This window comes from Pseudonaja textilis, chromosome 8, assembly GCF_049901715.1.
Source record: "Pseudonaja textilis isolate UNSWEBS1 chromosome 8, rPseTex1.2, whole genome shotgun sequence".
NCBI lineage: Eukaryota > Metazoa > Chordata > Lepidosauria > Squamata > Elapidae > Pseudonaja > Pseudonaja textilis.
Window position 1 is genome coordinate 23,657,662 of NC_141997.1, and position 25,803 is coordinate 23,683,464.

A 25,803-nucleotide genomic window follows, 5' to 3' on the forward strand; every position below is an offset into this window, starting at 1 on the left:
GCAGCAGGTCTGCTTTGTTTTGGACAGAATCCGTGGGAATAGGTCATTGTTAGTTCATACCTAACGGTAGGTCATGCACCATGGTTTACAGGGAGTTTTGCTAAGACAAAATCTAACAAATGTTATTGCACTGTGAAGATAGTTCTGATTTGACAGCACCAGCATGTTTTCAGTTCCTATGAAGTCTTAGAGAAGCATGTGGGTGTATGCACACACAAGTCCCAGTTGCCAAAAACAAAAGATTTATGAATATTATTTACTTTATAAATTGTGCTAGATGAAAATTATCTTAGTAACAGGAATTTCCCCCAAGGTTCTTTTCATAATTTCTTTTTCATTTTGTACCTGGACGTTTCTATAAATTCTTTTCCGAGCTACACTGCAACTTTGAATTTAGCTATGACCCAACTATATTTGATGGATACAATTAGAAACATGCTGATCTCATACTTGGCATAGTCATTCAAAACAATTAGAATTTGCATTATGTGATTCGGCTTTAATAAGAAATACTATTATTAAAACAAAAAAAATGTGGTCAATTTTACTCCCAACAGATTTTATTCTTGATTTATTATCTACAGAGTCTCAAGGAATATAATTAGCGTTTAAAATTATAACATCATAAATTATAGAAGAATATGGGCTAAGTATTCTCTGTTTTTGCAGTAAAGGTGCTCTATGACATTTCTCTTGAGTTCTGTACTTAGTAACTCATTTAGCCAGTTTTTTTTTTCAATGAACTTGAAATAAAAAGATATAACTGTTCTTGTACAAGAAAGGCAAGATATGTTTTGTGGATAGTGTCAAATGGAATTTAACCACTAGATGTCACTGGACTTACTCATATGTGGGTAAATTCAGTATTTAGTGTTTAAGTGATTTTTCCCCCTCCAGGTCACAGAAAAATGATAAAATCTAACCTTTGTGATTTCATAGCTGTTCATGGTTAATCAACATGTGGATGTTTGTGGCTATAAAATATATTAATGGATTTTCTTTCTTTTTAATGATTTTTTAAAAATAAGGTATTTTTATTTAGGATAAATCTGTCCATGGCCATTAAAATCTGGATAGAAGTTGCATGTTCATCAGGAGTTCACTTTGGAAATGCCAATTGTGCCAAAAAAAAGGGGGCGGGGAATCATACTCTTCATGTTGCCTTTGAGGACTCCTAAAGACAACTGGACTCTTAATGAAACCAAATGCAGGATTAAACAGACCTTTGATTTGTCCCACCAGAGCTGCTCTTATGTTCGTATATGACTGAATAGTTCTCCAAAACAGCAGTCGCCAACTGGTGGGCCGTGAGAAAATTTTGGTGGGCCACAGAGAAATCTCACACCCAGAGCACCCCACTAAAGCAATTAATCCAGGGTGCGCAGAAACACAAGGTTGCGCCACCCACATTGCCCGCGGGAACCCTCCCCACCCATTCACTCATTACCCAGCAAACTTGCCTGCTAAATTGCTATTTTTCCTTTTTTTTTTTTCCCCCCAGCCATCATCTGTTCTACTGTGCCGGGAGATTTAGCGAGAAAGCCGGAAATGGTGGCATTTCTTGCTTTCTAGCTAGTCTTTAGATCTTCGCTCTGCTTTTAAGCACAGCTGAACCTCCCTTAGGACTGAAGGTTCTATTATTCAGTGCAGACTCATGACAAGCAAATTTTATGTGACAGACTCAGGTAGCCGATGGCAGATAGATAGATCATTGAATGATTCTGTGAGCGACTCAATCTTCCTGCCTGCTTTGCCTGATTTTGGATAAAAGTTGCTTTTTTTTATTTAAAAAATCAATATTTATATAAATATTTATAATATTTACATACAAGCCATGCCCAGCCAGTCACATGACCACCAAGCCACAACCACAAATTAGGCCACGTCCACAGAACCGGTTAGTGGTCCCTGGGATTTAAAATTATGAATTTGGTGGTCCCTGAGGTCCAAAAGGTTGGTGACCGTGACTGGGTCTAGATTGATTTGTAGAAATCCTTTGAACAAAACCCTAAGTTTTATAAATCAGTTTTTTTTAAAAAAAAATAAAGACCATCCATTATCTTATAACATGAGTGCTGGAAATAATTTTGTTTCTGCATTTTGATAGTGGTACAATGTTGCTTTTAAATTTTGGACTCAATTTTAGCCAATTTGTATCATTGAAAATTGGAAACGCCGGTTCTCTGTTTTAGTGTTAAATGATTTAGAAATCTCTCTCGGTTTCTTTGGCAGGAAACCATTTTATTTCTTTCTAGTTTCCATAGTCTCCTGCGGTCAACTTTTGATGCGGCTAAGCAGAACCAGAACATTGACAAAGTTGTCCTCTACCCACCTCCCAATTTGGCTTCATTTTTTTGTTGTTATTTTGCATTTTGAAGGAATGTTGAAGAAAAAGTTAATTTTTATCCATTCATTACCTTTCATTATCCTTTGCTTCTATTTTAGCTGATCAGATCAATTCATTCCAAACTCAATTACACTATGCTTCAATTTTGATGGATCAGATCAATACATGCCAGACTTCAAGCTTCCGTAGATCAATAAAGTGCTCCCATGATTCTTTTTCTTGCAATTCAAGGTAGGGTGACAGTTTAGTTGGTTGAGATTTTTGTCTGATTGTGAGAGGCAGAAATAGAATTGAAAACATTTTGCTGCTGCTAGCTTTGCAGCAGCCTTCTAGCACAGTTAATGGCCTGATTTGCATTTGTTCTAGGTTCAAAACGGTTGCCCTCAGCTTACCCTCTGAGCATCCCTTAGATAGGAGACTTGCTGTTAAAAGGAAACGCAGTGCTCTTCTGGAGGGTGTGTACCTATGAGAAACAGGAAGCTGCTCAGCAACTGCCTGTGTAAAGTGAGTTCTAGTGCTGGTCTGTGCAGGTGTGTTAGCCACACTGCTCCACGAACTTTTCCCAAGCATCTTGGCAGCTGGGCTGCCATTCAGCAGAAACTTTTCTGGGGGGTGAACAGGAGAGAGCGGAATGACTACGTTGCAGTTGAAAGAATTATCTCATTCAGGTCTATACAGGAGAAGACGGGATCGCCCAGATAGCCTGGGTCTTCAGGAGTTACCTGGGCAGAAGCTAAGGTGAGTGGTAGGAAAAAATGTATTAATGGTTAACCGGAGCTCAGCACGTTTTATTTTGGCAATAGTTTCAGCAAAAATAATCACTACAAGTCGGCGGATTGTAAGAATGTTAGTTGCAAGACATGCATGATCGGAAATAGTCACGAAGCAGATAATTTTGGGTGGAGTTAAGAGGAAAGAGTATTTGGAAAGCAGCTCATTAGTTTGTTCATTAACCTAAATGCTACACACGTACTTAGCAAGTGACAGTACAAAGTGGCCACAGACTTTGGATTACAGTTTATTTTTCTTCACAATGTTTTAGTTTTGGGCAATATTTTAAAAATAATTCTTAGTCAGCAAAACACAGTTGCCGTGAAAGAAAGACTTCCTTTAGGGAGCTGAATGGGGTTAATCTATTATTCAAAGAGGGGATTTTGTTTTTTAAAACGATATGTTACTTGTTAGATCATGCTCTTCTTTTTTTCTTTCTGGATTGGATATTTTTGTTGAAATGCTTCTGACAAAAGAATGCAGTAAAACCACTTACAGCGGGAAGATAACAAAAAAAAAGTAATATTTGTGATATGGGCTGGAGTCCAAAAATTGAATATCTTTTTTAATGCAATATTATTTTTTCTTCCACCAATGAATGCACTCTTTTTAAAATACTGACTTTGAAAATATAGGTCAGTGAAAATCCTGTTACTTTTTAAAATGAACTCAATGTTTTAGATTTTAACTAGTGCCCTTATCTTACAATTCAAAAAGAAAGAACTCTCTGAATAAATGTTATCAAAGGCATCAATTAAAAAGAAGGCTTCTGGATGTCTGTAGAACTACAGTTTGCTCAATTCTTTACTGTCAATAATAAAATTGCAGAATTGTTTGTGGTATGGAATAAAACAAAATAGCCTGTAAAGATAAAAGACACTCATTTAAAAAAAAAACCCTGCCAGTTCAGAAGAAGGCTTAGAGGATAATAGCTGATTAACTGGAAGCCAAAACCACCAGCCCCTAGAAGTGAAGGGAGTTTTTTTGTAGTCAGATAAGCACAATCCACATATGAGAGACGTCACACGTTTTGGGGGTTCCCAACATAGCTTAATATACAAATAGTCCTCATTTACCAACTACTCATTCAGCAACCATTTAGAGTTATGACATTGCTGTAAAAAGAGATTTACAGTTGTCCTTGAAGTTGTGGCCTTCATAGTATCCCTCACAATTTGGTTGCTTGGTAACCAACATGTATTGACAGTCCATTGACTTCACTTTCTCTCAGCTTACTCTCCTTCATAGGGTTCTTGTATAGATAAAATGAAAAGAGAATTCCTAGAGGAAAAAAAGTAGGATTTGATTCTAATAAGTGAATAAATAATGATAGGCAATCCAGGAGCCTTGAAACGTGATAGATTCAGTTCTTCTTCAGATTCAGCCAGATTGGTCAGTGGCAAAGAATTATGGGAAGTGGAATTCCTGAGTTACTGTCTTGTATTAGACATATAAGAAAGACCCAGGTTCAAATTATCGCTCAGCATAATATCATAAGATTTGCTATTTGTCAGTTTTATCTTTATTTTTTAGAGGAGAATAACAATGATGATTTTGCCAACCCAAACTCTTTAAAGAAATGGTGGGAAATATATAGCTTACATGGGAATTTAGATAAGCTTACTTGTATTTTGTGATTAATATTAAATCAATTTTCAAAGCTGTTTTTCATTATGAATTGGTTTTTATTGCTCTCTTCTTTGGGTTTGTTTTTAAAAATGAATTACTGTAGAAATGGAACATATTACAAAGTTGTGTGTATTTCAAAAATTAGAATAAGAATGAGGTTACAGGTTTTGGGGGGACGTTGATGTAAACTCTCAGATTTAATCTTCAGGTCAACATTTAAGTATTTAATAAAATACTTGTGGTGCATCTTGGAAATATTCTGCAGTTGCATTGGTTATCTTTTCATTTCAATTAGTGTTTTGGGGAAAAGATTACCGGTAAGTTTATTCACAAAACTTGTGATTCCTTTTAGCTATGATTTTCCCTTAAATTCAACAGTCTACCTTCTTTGAGATACATTGCATCCTAATTACAAAGTAATACATTTATAAATAAACATGTGCAATTAACTATGTGCAGTTCAGGAAACTTCTGTTACAACTGTATTACAAGCAGTTCATGCAAATTGGCATGGTAACAGAGTTGGCTGCCAAAGTGTACAGGTGAAACTCAAAAAATTAGAATATCATGCAAAAGTTCATTTATTTCAGTAATGCAACTTAAAAGGTGAAACTAATATATGAGACAGACTCATTGCATGCAAAGCAAGACAGTTCAAGCTGTGATTTGTCATAATTGAGATGATTATGGCTTACAGATCATGAAAACCCCAAATCCACAATCTCAGAAAATTAGAATATTGTGAAAAAGTTCAATATTCTAGGCTCAAAGTGTCCCACTCTAATCAGCTAATTAAGCCATAACACCTGCAAAGGGTTCCTGAGCCTTTAAATGGTCTCTCAGTCTGGTTCAGTAGGAATCACAATCATGGGAAAGACTGCTGACCTGACAGTTGTGCAGAAAACCATCATTGACACCCTCCATAAGGAGGGAAAGCCTCAGAAGGTAATTACGAACGAAGTTGGATGTTCCCAAAGTGCTGTATCAAAGCACATTAATAGAAAGTTATGTGGAAGGGAAAAGTGTGGAAGAAAAAGGCGCACAAGCAGCAGGGATGACCGCAGTCTGGAGAGGATTGTCAGGAAAAGGTCATTCAAAAGTGTTGGGGACTTTCACAAGTGTTGGGGACTGAGGCTGGAGTCAGTGCATCAAGAGCCACCACACGCAGACAGATCCTGGACATGGGCTTCAAATGTCGTATTCCTCTTGTCAAGCCTCTCCTAAACAACAAACAACGTCAGAAGCATCTTATTTGGGGTAAAGAAAAACAGAACTGGTCTGTTGCTGAGTGGTCCAAAGTCCTCTTTTCTGATGAGAACAACTTTTGCATCTCATTTGGAAACCAAGGACCCAGAGTCTGGAGGAAGAATGGAGAGGCACACACTGCAAGATGCTTGAAGTCCACAGTCTGTGTTGATTTGGGGAGCCATGCCATCTGCTGGTGTTGGTCCACTGTGCTTCATTAAGTCCAGGGTCAACGCAGCCGTCTACCAGGAGATTTTGGAGCACTTCATGTTTCCTTCTGCAGATGAGCTTTATGGGGATGCTGACTTCATTTTCTAGCAGGACTTGGCACCTGCCCACACCTGCCAAAAGCACCAAATCCTGGTTCAATGACTGTGGGATTACTGTTCTTGATTGGCCAGCAAACTTGCCTGACCTGAACCCCATAGAGAATCTATGGGGCATTGCCAAGAGAAAGATGAGAGACATGAGACCGAACAATGCAGAAGAGCTGAAGGCAGCTATTGAAGCATCCTGGTCTTCCATAACTTCTCAGCAGTGCCACAGGCTGATAGCTTCCATGCCATGCCACATTGGGGCAGTAATTGCTGCAAAAGGGGCCCAAACCAAGTACTGAGTACATATGTATGCTTATACTTTTCAGAGGTCCAATATTGTTCTTTGTACTATCCTTGTTTTATTGATTGCATGTAATATTCTAATTTTCTGAGATTGTGGATTTGGGGTTTTCATGAGCTGTAAACCATAATCATCTCAATTATGACAAATCACGGCTTGAACTATCTTGCTTTGCATGTAATGAGTCTATCTCACATATTAGTTTCACCTTTTAAGTTGCATAACTGAAATAAATGAACTTTTGCACGATATTCTAATTTTTTGAGTTTCACCTGTTTTATCTTGGGCTTTATGGCTGCACATTGAGAAATTGCTCTATGCTGAATACAGCCCACAGTAGTGTTCCTATGGGGGTATACAGTAAATTCAGAGTTTTGGGTCGTTCTTCAGGAAAGCCACAGTTTGGGTGAGGTTGTTTCTTAAAGAAAACTTTGATAAAGGCCTAACTATGATGTTGGGTTTATCTCTTAAAAAGGATGGATGGATAGATAGATAGATAGATAGATAGATAGATAGATAGATAGATAGATAGATAGATAGATAGATAGATAGAAGACAGACAAACAGATAGGTAGATTCCACTGTATTTTTCCTTCTCCCCCTACTTTAAAAATGCCTTTCTGATGCAAATTGAATGATCGCACTTGAAGTTCAATACAAGTTGCCACTAGCTTTGGAGTTAAGACTATTTCAATGTAGCCTGTTATTAGGATATGAATTACAGTTGTGCCTTTAGGCCTTATCTGAGAGCAGGAAACCACTATTTTGGAAGGGGTGTGTATGCATATGTGCAGACAGATATTCTAAGAGAGAGAGAGTCTTACAAAAATAGACGTTTCTGATGTGGCCTTTTCAATTTCTCTTTTAAAAACACTAACAGTGCCTGCTGTTTTCCTTGTATTACTGACATTCACTTTTGTTTTATGTGGTTGCAAAGCCTGATTATATTTATTATATTTCTATTGCTCAAAGGCTTGAGTAAATGTAGGGCATCACAGCCCTTCCTCCCGTGTCCTCCCCTTACTTGTCCTTGTCTTTACCCTTAGCATGTTGCTTAATCATCATCTTTAAAAATGCCTTTAGAGTTACTCACTAGACTGGCCCCAGAGTCTGCGTACAGTAGAATAAATTGCACTCTCTGATATGACTGGCTGCCATGCCAGCAGCAGATCCTCCAGCCACGCTGAGTTTGGTCACTTATGATGGGAAAAGTGTGCAGGAGGTAACACATCCTCCTTTCAGATGGAAGAACAAGTATGTGGCAACAATACCTTGAGTGAAACTGGCTTATCTGTCCCGTGCAACACATTTTATGGCCTATGCACCTTTAAGAAAAAGCCAAGGGTGATTGATAGATTGACCCAAAGAAGTTTTTGAATATGAAGTTAGAAAAAAATGCATGAAGAGATGGCTGAGAGTCTACATATATTATAATTCTGAAGTGCTGTTCTGATCCTGGAAGCAACTGCATTTTAGATTCAGATTTTGAATTTTAAACAATTTCATGCAGTTGTCAGGTCATTAGATTAAGAAAAACAAAATCAAACCCTATTATTCTCAACTTGCTGTTCTCTTCATAGAAAATGAATTTAAATTAAGCACACAGAGTTTTGTTCTGTTTTTAGTTTGTAACCAAGAAATTTGATTTCATTTACAGATAAATTGACATCTTTCTTTTGTGATCAACTGATAGGGAGTACTGTACGGTGTAGCATGGGGAAGGAAGTGGCATAAGGGAGGAACTACTGCTCAAAGGAATATTGTTTGTATCTTTTTTATATGCAGGAGTTCTCTGATTTAATTCCTAGCATCTCTAGTTGTGAAAATTAGATGGGAGTTGATTTGAAGACTTCTTGAAACTTTAGAGAGTTGTGACCACAGCTACATGAACAAATAAAAATCTAATCTGAAAGAAAGCTAATTTACAGATTAGCATTTCCCTGGCAAATAATTCCCAAACAAACTAGGACTTTCTGTGTAAGTGTAAATCGATATAGAAAGCTAGTTTAGGCTAGTTTTAGCTGGTTCAGGTTAACATTACTTCTTCCACAATATTAAGAAATTCTAAGATTTTTTTCCCCTTTCTTTGCTTTTATTCATATTTTTTGTCATTCCTTTTTTAAAAAAAACCATTTTAGGCAAGCAGTAGCAAGCTTGGTCATTTCCTGATGTTCACAATTCCATTGACCATATTTGCTTGGATTAATGTGAAAACCAGCAGTTTATTTCCTTAGTAAGGGAAAAGATTTTCCAATAGATACTTGCGAAACGTACTATATAGCCATCTAATTAAATGATGCCTTTAAATGATGAAATAGGTTTTTATGCATTCTGTCAGATGAGAACTTAAACTAAGCTATTTGTACTTGGCTTATTAGATATTCATATATGGCTGTTTATATTGACTTCAATAGGAAAACCATTTTTAAATGTATTTCAATATTTTCTTGTATATTGTTTGGGAGAGATTCTGCCTACTAGAAACTAAACAACATTTCATTTCGAATCAAATCACCCTTCATTTTTATGCTGCTACAGAATTGGCCTTGTCCTAAGTTTCCATTTTAATCAAAAACCTTAGATGAAAATGGTAATTTCTGAATAGGTTCATGTTGGAAAAGGCAGTCTACAAAATGTTGAGAGCTCAACATGCTGGGATTTTATCAGTAAGCGCATGCATTTTGAATTTATTATCCCAAACAAATTGGATGCTAGTATAATTAATGTAAGAGCAGTGCAAAGTCCATATCCTATGTGAAGCTTTTAGTGCCTTCTGTAGGCCTCTAAGCTTCTGTAATGAGTCACATAGAACAGGTTGCCAAGGTTTATACCAAAGGTGGGGAACCATGGTCCCTGGACTTTATCTCCCACAATTCCTGAGCCAGCCATAGATAGAATAGAATACAATGCAGCAAAGATACCATTAGTAATAGAGAAGTAAAAGGCACTATTTTGCCAAGACCTCTAAACATCCAGGAGCACAATTGTTCTGGACTAGCAGGCTCGAAAGCCTGCAACTCTGATTGGCCCGCGAATAGCCGATCGTAATTGGTCGCCGCAGACTGATGCGATTGGCTAGTAAATGGGCTGCCGCAATTGGCCCAGCCAAGAGCGGCAAACTCAAATCGCCTTCATTGGCTGCCTAGCCGCAGCCAGCCCTATATAAGGGGCTGCTGCGGCTGGGATTCTTCGCTCAGATCTGAAGTCACTAATAAAGAGCTGTTGTTGTTATCTGAGTCTTGCCTCCGTTCTTGAACCATCGTCCCAGATCTAACAACAATATTCTGAAAAATGTTCCAATTAGCTTAGATGTAATTCCTAAATATTGTTATTTTTAAGTTTTATACACTGTATATTGCTATGCCTGGTGTGTGTGTGTGTGTGTGTGTAGAGAGAGAGGCAGAGGCAGAGACAGAAATGCTGTATACTTCAGTGTTTTGTACACATCCCCAGTGTCCTTGAAAAAAGTTTGTTTAATAAATCCACTCTCTCAACATTGCTTAAACAACTTCTGAAACTTCTTATCAGTTATCTGCTGAATATAAATTAACCTTGGCTAGTCTGTTTATATTCTGTTCTAGTAAACAGTGAGTTTTCCCAGCATGCTGAAATGGAACACTTGTGCTTTCAAGAATTTTAAAATGGAGCAAATTATTGCTTTTACAACTCATGCCATATCATTGGTATAAGCAACATACTACAGCAAAAGCCTGGTAACTGTTCTCAGCATTGTTATTTTGAGCATTATTTGCAACAAAGGTGAGTCAGTTTGGTCTAGTGCAGGGGTGTCAAACTGGCATCCCGTGGGCCGGAGGTGTCACGCGTAGGCCATGCCCACCCCAGCTCCACGAATGGGAAAAACATTGAGAAATGTCATGCGATGCTAGCGTGACATGTTGAGTTTGACATCTGTAGTCTAGTGGCTAAGCTGGCAAAGAAAGGCTAGAAAGCAGGAGACCATGAGTCCTATTAAAGTCAGCTGGGTGACTGGATCAATGACTCTCAGGCTCAGCCCAACTCAATTCACAAGGTTGTGGTTGCAGGGAAAACAAACAACAAGCCACATAGGAAGAGGAAGGTGTGTTAGATATGCTCAGTGCCTTAATTAGTTATAAAAATAATAAAAGCAGGATACAAATAAATAAATAAAATGTAGTAGTTTGACTTTAAAGCTTATGATCAAGTGTCTCATGTAGTGCATTAGAGTAGGGTTTTATTTAAAAGCTTCCATGAATAACAAGATCTTAAGCATTTCCAAGATTTCATCTCATACACTGTTTATGAAGATATTGTTTACATTTATTTTAAATCACATTCATTTAAAAATCCCCTGAATGTCATGGAATAAACTAAGTTGGAATCTCTTTCTCTGATTAACTGGAAAACAGGGAGATTCTCTGGAGGAAAACTCAGGGAAAGTTCTATTTAATTGCAATATACTGTATTTACAAAATCATAATTGGCTAATATAATTGCATAAATGACATAGATTATGTAACATGCATCAGTTGTGTTGTGACATGTCTGACACAAATTACAATATGTAGTTTGCCTGATGACATGGTATCTGGAACGTAATAATTTGAATACTGTACTTGTGCATGATATATGACATTTTTTTCAGAGTAATGCACAATAAGTACTCCAAATATGAGTGATGGAGCAAACACAACAAACCTTCAGCCTTCTTTTTTGTAGTCATAGTTATTTGCAAAGTTTTACCTTTTAGCTCACTTTTGGATGCATAGAGAAAAAAAGCCCAGCCCAGTCCTAAACATTATAATCATTATCATGGATTCATTTTTCTGATAAGCCGATGCAGAAAGAAGATGCACAATATGATTTTATCCATGTCCATTCAGACATAAATCTGCTATACACAGTGGGACTTACTTTCTAGTAAGTATATTGTTGCAAATGGGGATTCTTTTCCATTAAGTGGTATACAATTGTATTCTCAACAGACTGGATCAAACTTGGTCATACTTGGAAGGTCTTCCTATTGGGGGAGGTTGTATTGTTGGAGAAACATGGTAGATAGATAGATAGATAGATAGATAGATAGATAGATAGATAGATAGATAGATAGATAGATAGATAGATAGATAGCAACTTGTTTACAAAGAGAAATCTAAGAGTTCTTGCATTCTGTTTAGCAAAGCAATCAAATCAATATTACCCTTTCCATTTTTGATGAAGGTCAGTCTTCAGTGTGGTACCTCCAATGGAGTCGTTACTATAATAAGAATGTAATATCGAGCCAGAAAGTCTGGTGTTGACATTTACTCCAACCTTATAAGGAGCATGAAGGACATATGAGAAGTCTCATGGCAAGCTTCACCTAGATTAATCAAGGTTTTAATTATAGTACCAAATGAAATGTTCAGTTCATTCATTGTCTTAACATTAGAAGTTTCTTGTTTTAAGGTAATTTTTGAAAAAAAAATTATAGTAATTATGCTGTGATAGAAATGCAGCTTAATACTTTAAAAGCTTCTGATTAAAAGAAGTGTCCAAGTATTTGTGTATCCAACTTTCACTGTAGCATGAAATTTTAAATTGCAGCTCAGTGAACTGAGTAAATTAAATCAATGAACTGAAATGGGTTCTGTCAAATTCCCTGTATCATGTGCCTCCTCTTGTGCTTTGATTCCTAAGCAAAATTGTAATAGAATAACATGAAATGTTAAATAGACACAAGAACTGAAACAGAAAAAACTATTATTCATTATAGCATACTTCTTATTTTTTCCTGTAGTATTTAAAGAGATCTTGATATTGTTTTGATTTATTCTTGAAATAATTCTATGGCTGAGTTCACATATAGTATTAAATATGGATTTTTATTATGTGACTAGATTCACACATAATGTTAGACCATAATTTCAAGGATCACAAGCTGAAAACAAGCAACCCATCTTAGAGTTAAACATCCTATAAGCTGAAAATAAATACATCACATTAGCCTATAGAAGAGCATTAGGTATAAATCAGCCCAATATGAAGTTTAAGCTGATTTTGTGTCAAGATTAGGAATTTGAAGTACAGTCCATGATTACTACAACATACAGTTTCCAAACATATCTATTTAATAGAAAATCTCCCTGAATTACATTCGAAGAAAAGTTCACAGCATGAATTTCAGAAACTGTTCAATGCTAGTTGCAAATTTTTAAAATGTGGGCCATGTAGCATAAATCATTTCCCTAGTTGCTTGTGGAAAATATTGGCAACGATGAACATATTTCATTTTTTAAACCAAAGGAAGTTGTCTTTTGTTATTTGTTCTCTTTCTGCCTGAAATGCTGAAGAGACATGCACAAGTAGGTGACTAACTATGTCTGAGGCTTTAGTTGCATGATTGCCATATTCTTAAATATTTTATCCTTTAATGGTAAAGGATGTGTGTACCACTGTACGGTTCTGTAAAAAATGCATACATAAGCCATAGTTTTAAAAAGCTTTACTGTTAAGAAATAAGAGTGAAATCTCTAAATTTTACTGCTGTCACAAGCTCTTCCAACTGCTTTCCACTGCTTCAGTTAAAAAAATGTTAAAATACATTGATGGATAATTTCAATGCTGAAAGGGCACAATGCTTATTCAACATATTTTCCATACCAATGCATCCAAACATCACACCCATTAAATCAGTACTTGCTAAGCTTTCTTTCATTATCCAAAACTGCTTTGACAGAAAGTCCTTTTTATCCAATGTAGGTTAAACAGTTTAAATTAATTTAAATGTGCTCCTGTTATTGGTTAATGGATTCATGTGTCAATACCCAAAGGAAAACTACTGTTGCCCAATATGAGGTAATTCTCCAGGTTTGGGAAGCACTGCATTAAGTGATAGTAAATATTACTCAAATTCAAGAAGAAAGGCCAATTTATGGATAAACCATTCATAATAAGAATTATGCTATTTAAAATCTACTTGGGGCTGCAAGTTCTCTTTCCCAAGAAAAAGACATGTTTATTCAAGAAACAGATTACCACTGAAAGAGAGAAATCTTCTGAGGCTATTCTGTTAAAAATGGGACCTTTGAGGCAAATTGCCTTCTGGGGAATTGGAGGAAGGACTACATGGAGATGTAGTTGACCAAAAATATACTACTAAAATATCAGCAGTATATACTATTAAAACTGTTCGATTGTTTGTAACCTTCAGTTGGGCAAAAAGTCATAGGACAACAGTAGGTTAACCTATAGAATGAACACAAAAATCTGGGTTTTACTACTCCATTGGAATTGAAACTTGGCAACATTGTGGTTGCTTCAGCATCACTGCACTGTCGTATTGCCATGATTGGCTGAAATCATGTGATCACCATGAGTGTCTCCTTCATCATCTTTTCCACCTTCCTCTGACCCCTGCGCCCAATCATCTGGCACCAATGCCCAACAGGAGAATGGAAATTGGCTGCCTTGGAACTGAGGCTGAAAGTCGACATATCTCAACAGCAGTTGAAGGAAGGATGAGGGAGTAACTTTTTAGAGAACATGATGGCCTGGCAACTTTAGAGGGTCCTGGATGAAATGGATTATCTGGACCCCTTCCGGTCAGGATTCAGGCCTGGTTATGGGACAGAAACGACATTGGTCGTACTTGTTGAGGATCTTTGGCAAGAGCAGGATGGAGGTAGTGCAACCATCCTCACTCTACTTGACCTCTCAGTGACCTTCAATACTATCAATCATGTTGGGGTCAGCTACAAGTCTGGGATTGAGTGGCACAGTCTTGCACTGGCTCAGCTCCTTTTTTCCAAGGCAGGTTCCAATTAGTGTTAATAGGGAATGAGAGGTCCCCATAGCCGCTATCTTGTCCTGTGCCACAGAGCTCAGTACTCTCTCCACTCCCTTTTAATATCTACATGAAGCCGCTGGGTGAGATCATCCATGGGTTGAGGTATCATCAGCATGCAGCTTTATAGTCCTACCCCTGATGATCCAAGTGATGCTGTCTGCCAACTTGCTTGCAAGCCACCTAGGACTTGGCAACTTCCTGTCAGCTTTTCCACTGACTTGGTTGTGGGTGGCGAAAGTTGTCACACACCATAGGTTCTTTAACAACACCGCAGATTGGTTGCTTTTATTTATTTTATTTTTTTTTTTTTTTTAAAAACATAAAATAGTTCCAATTATACAACATCGTTGTGTACTGGTTATATCAAATCCCTTCCCCCCCCCCCATCATATTATACATCCTAGTAAAACTATCATACAGTATAATCTCTACATCATGTTATACATCCTGATTATAACTATTATTTGCTTATGTCTACCATAATACACTATTACAATTCTCATTTTGTGTATTTCATACTATATCCACATACAATTCAATAATAATATTTCTTACAATGTTTATTCTTACATATTCCGCTATCACTGTATATATTTGTATTTTGTTAATCTTTCCTTATTTAACACTAATCTCTGCATCTATTATTTATCCAATTATACAATATGTCCCATGTTAGGTAGTACTCTGATTCCTTTTTATCCTTGAGTTCCATTGTAAGTCTGTCCAGTTTGGCACATTCTAATATTTTTTTATTACTTCCTCCTCCATGGGAATCCTTTCACTCTTCCAGTGTTGTGCGTATAAGATTCTAGCTGCAGTTATTATATGTATGATTAAATTATACCCTATGACTATTATTAAGTGTTGTACCTTATGATTCTTCACTCTTGAAGAATGCATCTTTTTTTTATGAACACTGTGAGCATATGCACAAAGACAAATTCCTTGTGTGTCCAATCACACTTGGCCAATAAAGAATTCCACTCTACTCTGCTCTACTCTATTCTAAATATGTGGGTCTTTTATTATATTTCCATCACTTTACAAAAAGAAATTCTGGTCCCAATTGCCACTGTAACTCGAGGACTACCTGTATTTATGAAAGTTCAAGTCCTACAGTAACTGGTGTATAAACAGTCGAGCAGATAGAAATACTCAGGCTTTATAGGCCTGTAGAGACTTCTGTGATAATAAAACAATGAAGTAATAGTTGGGTATTCTGGTTTCACACACTCGTAATCATACTCCTTAACCTATTTTTTCACGTCCTTGGTATTCCTCAATTCTTCTATCTGTACCTCCTTTGTACTTTATGCTACCATCTGTATCTTTTTATGAGTTTCTGTTTAATCTGAGATATTCATGCCTGGAGTTAGGTCTACTATAAAACTTGTTTTCCAAAAACATGCTGTTCCTGTTGAAACATTCCCAACTCAAGTATCTTCCCACAAATACATTATAGTAAACAAGAACCATTCCTACAGAAACTTAGCATGATCTGGTGACCTTTGTTAAAAGATACCATCAATAGGAAATGACTGATCTGAACCTCATCTAAAAGTTCAATAAGAGAGAAACTCACTGGATTATTTTAGGAGGATTGTATGATGCTGGTAGTGGTATTGCTGACTTGCAAAAGAGTTTCTTAGAAAAAATGCCATAGTGTTATTCTTACTGTTATTGTCATGAAAATACTTCTTTCATATAAAAAGGCATCCTATGGTGATACTATGTTCATGTATCTAATTGCCCAATGTTGCTAAGGTGTTAAAACAGAAAAGATGCAACCTTAGATTCATGTGTTCTCTAGTCAATGGGAGATGGAGAATTTGCAAAGAGTAAAGCCAATTTTCCCGAATGTGGTTTTCCTAACACAGCATTTCCTTCTAATCTTTGCAAAGGCATTAGCAGTCCTGATATAAATATAAAGGCATGCCAGCATACTGGAGTAAGTTTTTCCACATTAAACAGTCAGTGACAACTAGCATGCCCAGGATTACATTTTCTCTAATAGCATTGCGTTAGTCTAACTCTTGCTAATAGCAGTAAGTAGAAAAGATCATCTGTTCTGTGTAAATTGCTCTTACTACCTTCCAATGGAATTTGCTGCTTGGTTATTCTGACATCCCTAACCTCACAGTGACATTCAAACTGTTCTGTAACTGAACTTTTAACTTGAAGCTCTTCAAACTGCACACAGCTCGATCCAGTTCTTAGAGCTTGTTCCTCTCCTTATTCCTACCTTCAGTGGTTTCTTCAGAGCTCTCTGCTCCAGTTGTTTTTCAAACAGTTGCAAATTAAGAATGGAATTCCAAAGCAGAGGAGATTCCTGTGCAATTCCAGAGAATGAAGAATTATCTGACATTCCTCAAACTGCCCAGGATAACTATGTGAACGAGGGCGAAAGAGCCATGTCAAAATTGCAGCGCAGGCACAGTGACGTAAAAGTATACAAAGAAATATGTGACTTCTATGCAAAATTGTAAGTTTACCTTCTCAGTTGATCTGGGACCTAGGCTACTCGTGTTTCTTCAAGCATAGTTTTGATTGATGTTCATGTGACTGAGTGATATAGCATGACCCAGTACAAGATGTTGTGGAGGTTTTGTATATTAATCTGGGTGTTGTATGTACTGTATTATGTAATATGTGTATTTGTTTGTATTTGTGTATTTGTTCCAGAACTAACTTCCTTTATTGGACTCCTAATGTCCTCTTTGGGTGTATTACAGTCTACACATGAAGTGGCAATAGTCTATCTCATATATAGTATGAAATACTTGTCTGCAATTAAAATACGTTTTCTAAATTCCACTGAAAATTCCTTATTTGGACTAACTAGTGTACAAGTAGCTGTGCATCATAATCCTTTACGCAAAGAGAAAATGTATTTTCATATGTCTCATTTCCTAGTAAATATGTACCACATTGAATCCTGGCATAAAAATCCTATACATAGCTAGGTTGAAATGTTGGACTGTTTCCAGGGAAGTATATATAGGATTGTTTTTTAAATGGCAATCCAGGCTACTTTTAGCAGAATATAAGTTCCATTGATCATAGTGAACTTTATCTCGGGGTGGGGTGGGGGGGGGACTCTTAATAGCACATGCTACATATTTCAGACTTTCACAACAATATTGCAGTCAAAGTTTAATTTGAAGGAATTTTACATTGCAAAAATGGGAGGAAGCTGCCGATGTGCATTCCACTTCATGAGTATTATAGAGAGATTGTTTTGGAAATGCTGGCAAAATTCAGTGGCATCTGAAAATAAGCTATTCTGCAGCTGTCTCAATCCTGTATGGTAATACTGCGGTTACTATCCAGTGTACTTCACTTAATGCCGAATGTGAGACTTGCAGTTTCTTAAATTACAAACTGTTTTAAGCGTAGATCCTCCATTGCAAGCGTTACGTGTTGTTCTGTAGTTAGAAGCAAAGTGTTTTATTATGGATTCTAATCTATGTTAAGATAACATTAGAATGCTTGGCACTTCCCAAATTATTTATCTGTGTTTGCAGTGAGTGGAAACTGACTGGAGTATTCTTCTAAAATGTTAAGAATAGCTTGTACAGTCATCACACAGGGATGTGGAAAAATTCAGATAGCTTTTTTGGCACAATCAAAATCTACTTAAACATTTTTTTAATGTTTTAGATCAGATACTTAGGATGGCATAGGCTCAAAAGAATTTCAAATTATTCCATGTGTGACAATTTTCTTAACGTTTGATCAGTTGTATCATATGTGCTACATACACTGAGATGCGAGAATTTGAATTTCTTTATGCAATTCATAAAAATATGCTGGAGAAAGCTACAAAATATGGACAAAGGATGCATAGCAATTGGATATTCTGATAAAATATCTGTGCATACGATTTTCTAATTTGTTCCTGCATCTTTTACACTGAGGAAAAGGGTGAGCTAGATATGTGTCATACAGCAAACAACTCAAACACTGATGCATCATTTGGATAGAATATTATCTCAATACCTATCCTACATAGCATGTTTAAATCAAAACTACCATGATCAGTGAGTACCCTTCTGTGATTACCCCATGCCACTGAGGAAAAGCACAGAGAGGCAGAAATGTGAGATCTCTAGGCCATACACATCTTTTGGTATGACTACTGATCCATAAAATGAGGACCCAGATTGTTGGGGGCAATATGCTGACTCTAAACTGCTTAGAGGGCTGTAAAACACTATAAAGGATTTCTATAAGAACTGAACTTCCCATTGACTCCTTCTCTCCTTCAGCTGCTTAGTTTGCCTTTGCTACCAACATCTGATTTCTCAAATAGGAACCAGTGCTAACTGAAAAGGGGGCTTCTCCACTGGCTGGTAAGGCCAGCGTACTACAAATGATTACCTTTCTTAATAAAACCCAAGGAAAAGACTTGCCTTCTTTATTGCCAAGCTTGAATAAGCTGCCTCTTGTCACAAACACATGCTCATCTGAGTTAGGTTCTCATGCAGTTCTCTTTTGTTACAGCAACATGGCCAATGCTCTTGCCAATGCCATGTGTGAACGCTGCCGAGGAGGCTTTGCACCTGCAGAAAAGATTGTGAACAGCAATGGAGAGCTGTACCATGAACAGTGCTTTGTGTGTGCCCAGTGCTTCCAGCAATTCCCCGAGGGACTTTTTTATGAGGTCAGTTCCTTTGACTTGTTGCTTCTGCATTTAGAAATTAATCCGTGTTCCAATATTTTGTTTCAAAAATAGAAGATGACACTTTTGAAATCAGGTAGAGTTCAGTGATCTATCTTGCCTTGTAACCACAGTGCACTCTAGAACATCTTATATTAGAAATCTCAAATTTAACATTTGATAAAGCATTCTGGAAACCAGTTCCCAGCCTCACATAAGGTCAGCCTTTACCATCTTGCTTCTCTACTGGAGTGCTGGGCTCATAACTGCTGATATTCCAAGATAATGTAAATTTATTCATTCATTCAATAGTATCACTATTGACTCTGATGGCTGTGATTTTAGCAGCCTTAATACCTCTAGCAGCTGCTGTTAAGAAAGACTGCATTAGGTAAATGCATGTATCCATTTACCGTGTGTTAAATTATCGTGGATACTTGCAATACTTAGTTTTTGTACTGAGGTTTTATCTTTGTAAGCTTTTTGGAGTCACCAAAAGTAAGTTGGGCAGCCAAAGAAATTTTAAAAAATAAATAAATATTTATCAACTTCCTTCAAGAGCTTAAAATTATTCCCTCTTTTTCATTTCAACTCTACAACAGTGTTATAAGCTAAATCTGGGGTGGGGGTCTTCTAGTGAGGGTCATGGATGAACATGGATTTTAATTCTGGTTTCCTTGATTAACAGCACTCCATTCATGTCATCATAAGTTATCATTTGCAAAATTGGTCATGTAAAGCTTTTGTTTAAAGGACATACAGTGCAGCAATGCACAAATGAATAATTGCAGTTTTCTCGAAGCTCATATCTTGGTGTCAAAAAATCCAGAGTGACAAAGAAACAATGATTAGCTATCTACAAATGCTAACCAGGTAGTATTTTTTAATAAGGGAGATTCAGTTTTCAAAAGGATTGCATTTCTTGTTTTTCACCTTGTCTGGAACTCATCTTCAATTAATTTTTCAACAGAGTCGTTTTGGGTATTGTGCTACAACCTGAAAACATATTCAGATGCTTTCTACAAGCTGCTGATTGCTCCAAGACACTGTTCTAAGACACTTGTGGTGAATCATAGAGATAATAGGAATTAAAATGTAATCCTGATGGAAACTTTTGCAACAGTCAAAATATTTCTGCTTACCTTGGTCAGGATAGCTTCCTAAAGAAGAAATACTGTTTCCTGAACTAGTACAAAATGATCATGCCCAACCAGCTGAGACAGATGAAAGCCAATTTTAACTTTACGTACATAGCCTGAATATTATCTCTTCTATGACAATGGAACTGCTCTGTTGTACATAATGTGAAATTTAAAGCAGGCTACAAAAAAGGTTTGGTTTTGATTTAACCAATGAACTCCCTGTCCCAGAAAGGATTCCTTGGTTTAATCCAGAGTTTGCAATCTTTTCCAAAGGTTGGATATTTTTATCTGGAATTTTTCCAGAGGATTTGCCCACAGTATACACAAGGATCTCACCTTCAAGGGTCTTGAACCATATTTAATGATTTGCTTTCTTTTGGCCCAAATTAAGAATGTGTATTATGCATTGATAGCACCAATACCTTACAATTGACTATTTTGTTTGAATGACCTATAATACAATCCTAACAAGATTTGTTTTATTGTGTTAGTTAAGGGAGTAGCCAGAATTTGGGTAAATTCTAAAGGCATGCTGCTCTTTTACAGCAACTAGTATCTAGCCTGGGCATGTGTTAGTCTCAAACAAACTTCATTGAAAAAATAGATATTTATAATAATCTCTTAATATTTTTAATAGATCAATAAAATGAAAGTAGACACTTCCAGGAAATCAGGCATAATGAGTTTGTTTAGATACTCCTTTTTACTGTACAAGACTGAAAACATGCATATATTTATCTGAATTAGCATATAGTATTTGAACTATATAGTTCCTTTTTAATTCCTGTAAAATAGTGTGACCATTTAATACTAGTAATGCAGGAAATACATTATTCTTCTGCTTCCTTACACATTGTATTTTTTTAGATTTATTTTTATTCTGCCTTTATTATTTTTATAAATAATTCAAGACAGCGAACATATCTAATTCTTTTTTCTCCTCCTATTTTCCCCACAAAAACAACCCTGTGAAGTGAATTGGGCTGAGTGAGAGTGATTGGCTTTAAACATGAAATAACTTTCCTGTTTAAAGCAGGATTAGAACTTATTATTCCTTGGACATATGCCCTCTTAAAGTACTTGTAAGTAAGAGCACTTATAGGCCATTTGGATTAAATCTTACATCTGAATATCCACAGTGTGCTCTGGTAGAGTTATAATGAACTATTTAGATAACTGAACTTTAATAAACTTTTTTGTTAGAAGAAAAACTCAGAATCAAATTCAGCTATACATGCTCAGCAGTTTAACTGTGGTTTTCTTGTGACAGTTCATGGGTATAGTGGTTAAGGCGATGGCTTAGAAACCAAGAGCCCGAGTTCTACTCCTGCTATTAATTTTTTCCTATATTTAAGATATTTAGTTCACTGAAATGTCCTCTCAAGTTTTAAACTGCTTTGTGTCTCGCAAATTTACTGTGCACTTTCATGTTTGTTAGTAAACATGCACTAAATTGCTCAGGTTTGCGGTGCTAAATATTCACTTCAGCAGAACCCTAATTAATTCATTAATTTGGAAATATTCTTTGCAATTATCAAATTGCTTCTATATAAGAGTTACATAGGAACAACTGACATTCAGCAGATTTAAGTCCAGAGAAGCAGAGTTCCTAGAGTAATGTTGGGATAGAACCAATTAAACAAACATGCATATTTACATACTAGGATTATCCATAATATCAGGCAGTCTGATATCATCATGATGCCATGGAAATGGCTTATTTATTTCACATCTGCTTGAACTTAAACTCTGTTTATTCTAATACATTATCACATAATTTGGAAAAAAGGTGATGTTCTCTAGGGCAAAATAAAGGCCTGACACAAACATTTCCATCTTTCCAAAACCATTTGCCTAGAGCTCCCTTTCAGGAAATGTAAAGAACGGAAGAAATATATAGCTGACAAAATATGTTTCCTGCATTGAACGCTAAACAGATGTTCATGATGAGAATATCTCTTGATTTGTGCCCAGATGTTGATCATTTCATCAGAAGCATCATTCCTTACTTACTTACATTATAAAGCGTACTGTGTAAGTGTAGCTTGATCAAATATAAAATCATGTTGGAGTTTATTTTATTAGAAATCTTAGCAGTTAAAAGCTATAGCCATAATATATGTGGAATCATACTCACCTCTTCTGATAGCATGTCCTATTTGTCTGTTTTCAGTTTGAAGGAAGGAAGTACTGTGAACATGACTTTCAAATGCTTTTTGCCCCTTGCTGCCATCAGTGTGGTGAGTTTCAGAAAAATATATTTTAAAGGTCTGTTGGCCTTTTACAGTGTTTCTTAAAAAAGCTGAATAGTTATTTAAAAAGCAAGGCATATGTCTATTAAAAATGTTTCCTGTTGTCCTCAATCTGTATCTTCAATCTGTATCTGCAAATGGAATTAAAATATATGAAAATCTTGGTTGGGAAGGGCTTTTCTCAGAATATGACCATATGCCACCATCGTATTCATCCAAGAACAGTCATTAAACAATTTTCAGTTGACATAGAAACATTCGTTCTGTAATAAAATACAGAATATCTTGCCTGAAAGTCTTCTGTGCATACATTTTCATGCCACGAAATTAAGCTGAAGATTTTGTTAGAACACAATAATGTTTAAACCCAACTTGTACCATTTTGATGTGAAGTGGACGTTGCTATTGGGGGGAGGGGGAAGCAGACTAAAATATCTATTTTCCCTTGGTCTGCCCTTAAGCAAGAGCATCAAGGCACATAACTTAAGTAGAGTGAGATAATAGTCTGTTTATCAAGTGCAGACATGTTGCTTCCAGGAGAATGGAAATTCCTGCTGTAAAAATATAGAATAAAAAAGAAAAAAATCAGAGTTACTTTCAGTAATATTATGAGGAAAACAAAGTAAAAATTAGAGCGTACCGATATGCCTGCAGGTGTTTGTGTTTTGCACCTGCATATATGTAAGCTTCTTGATAAAGTCACTCAAATTGAGGAAAAAGATCAGAAGCACACATTTTGATTGTGCTTCTGTTTGCTGGGATTCATTGAAGCTGTGTTCATTCCCAAGTCAATCCCTTCTGTCAGCTCTGAAAAGAGAGTAATTTGCTGTACCTGCCATAAATGCTCTTCTACAATTATTAACATCTTTTTCCACAGTTAAACTGAATCATCTATAAAATATTCTCTGTATCTGATAGATTCTGACCTACAAAGAGTTATGCCACAAAAATAGGCTAGTCTTTAAGGAGCCCCAAGATCCTTCTTGTTTTACTCATTCATGAGAGACCCAAGATAATGTTAGATTCAGTGGCCTGGAAGAGGAGGAATGAAACAGTTTATTTCTATTAAGGAGTGCCCCTCACCAGCCAAAACGAGTAAAGGGTATTATATATCAAAGCTACTGTACATAATGAGAAATAGCTTTCTGATAGAACGAACATGTAAATGAGACATCTGAGAAGCATAGCTCTGAACTTGTACTGATTTTTATGTTAAGGATTGAAGCTCAGTTATTTTTAATATTCCATCAATCTTGCTGTCAGTCCTCTCATCTTACTGACATCTTCCCATTAAATAAAAGCTGAATTTTAATATGCATGTTGAACAATTGAAAAACCACATTACAAATTGATATACTTTGACATGTCAATTACTTTTCTAAATCTACCGAAATATATCAAATTATATTAATAGATTAAATCCAAAGTGCCATATTTACTATCTAAATATGATGTAATTCTCAATATTTCTAGCAATCTGTAATGCAACAGTTATATTCATTTATTTTGCTTTATATCTGATCTTGACAGGATATAAATAGGATCAAAATTAAATACCAGTTTATATTTGGCAAGAAGTTTGGACAGCCATTTGTCTAAAATGGTATAGAATCTGCTTGAGGAGGGAATTTGGACAAGACCTCCAAAATCCCTTCCAACTCTATTAGTCTGTTATTCTGTTAAACGTCATTTATCTAAATATAGTTATAAGCTATGAAAGTGGATAGTGATAGTAAGACGACAGTAATGTTTTATTTCTCTATTAAGCTATCATAATTTCCCATTGTAATAATTTAATAAACTTGTTTTAATATCTCCTGTTGAATTTTAGGGGAGTTTATAATTGGTCGGGTTATTAAAGCTATGAACAATAGCTGGCACCCAGAATGCTTCTGTTGCGATATCTGCCAACAGGTACTGGCAGACATTGGATTTGTAAAGAATGCTGGCAGGTCAGTGTTATTTCTCTTCCCTTGATTATAAATCTGAACGTAGTGAATTTTTATAACATTTGAAATATTTGGAAGCTTCAGTTGATTCAAAATGTGGTGGCCCACATGATTTTGTGCAAGCCTAGTTTTGCACATATGTCAGCCTCTTCTGCAGGATCTGCATTGGCCACCAATCTCCCTCCAGTCCAATTCAAGGTAATACTTGTCACTTCAAAGCCTTATATGAATTGGGACCAAGTTATTTGAAGGATCATCTTTTCCCAATCAGACCTACCTGACCCACAGAGCAGGGAGACAGAGAACGCTATGAGTTCCCTCTCCTAAAGAGGTCCATCTAATGGAACAAACAACAAAGGGCCTTCTCCATGGTGGCTCCATCTCTATGGAACATCATCCTTGCAAAGATAAGACTGGCTCCCACTTTGACACTATTTTGCAAGACCCTGAAAACAAGGTTCTGCCAAAGGCCTGGAGAATGATACGGGGCCCATCAAGTCGTCCATTTGATTGTTGTTGCCAGTGGGATGGGGAATTATTGCTTTTTGTATTGCTTTTATATTGGGATTTTATTCTTGTAAGCCACTCGGAGTCACTGAGAACAAGTTGGGCAGCCATATAAATTTTCTAAAATAGATAAATCACCTTTACCTAATAATGGCAAAATCAAGGCAATGTAGTCTTTGACATTGCTGATTCAGAAAATAGGGATTTTAATATAGGGAACTAATCTTATCTTTTTTTGTAAGGAAAGGGCATCATTTTTCCTTACAAAAAGTTGTTAATTTTCTGATTGCAAGACTGAAATAAAAATTCAAGTTGAACATTTTCCCCCAATATTCTGATATTTCTTACTGTTTATTCCTTGATTTCTCTTAGACATCTTTGCCGTCCTTGCCATAATCGGGAGAAAGCCAGAGGTCTTGGCAAATATATTTGCCAAAAGTGCCATGCCATAATTGAAGAACAGCCGCTTATCTTCAAGAACGACCCTTACCATCCTGATCATTTCAACTGTGCCAACTGCGGGTAATGGAAACCTAATATGAAAGGACATTTAATTGTTGGTATCACGATGTTTGATAATCAAATTTGAAAACAAAATATCCACTCCTATCAAAGACAAAACAATGAACAAGTTATTCCATAAACAATACACATCCCAATCTTGTGTAAATTCCATTGTATTCAATAATTAAATCACCAGTTATTTGTGCACAGCACTGACATCATAAAGCTATGTTAGAATCAAACAACATATAACAGTAATTATATTTCTTTCTTTTTTTTGATGATGATGATGATGATGATGATGATATTATCCATTCAGTCACGTCCCACTCTTGGCAATTCTTTGGGTCAAATGTCTCCACATCTTCCAAT

At 36.3% G+C, this 25,803-nt stretch overlaps 1 protein-coding gene across 9 annotated transcripts in view; it reads left to right on the top strand.

Annotated features, from left to right (window-relative positions):
* LIMS1 (LIM zinc finger domain containing 1) overlaps window positions 1–25,803 on the top strand; it is a 75,413-nt gene that overhangs the window by 32,163 nt on the left and 17,447 nt on the right. For 4 of the 9 annotated variants that reach the window (XM_026707365.2, XM_087938528.1, XM_087938530.1 and 1 more), the window contains exons 2-5: window positions 18,921–19,080; window positions 22,393–22,459; window positions 24,303–24,423; window positions 25,300–25,449. In XM_026707365.2, coding sequence (XP_026563150.1) covers window positions 18,921–19,080; window positions 22,393–22,459; window positions 24,303–24,423; window positions 25,300–25,449 — 498 coding nt within the window. Of the gene's footprint in view, window positions 1–2,695; window positions 3,086–16,377; window positions 16,900–18,920; window positions 19,081–22,392; window positions 22,460–24,302; window positions 24,424–25,299; window positions 25,450–25,803 lie in introns of those variants that run through there. The other 5 variants (XM_026707364.2, XM_087938527.1, XM_026707363.2 and 2 more) reach the window with 5 other exon arrangements.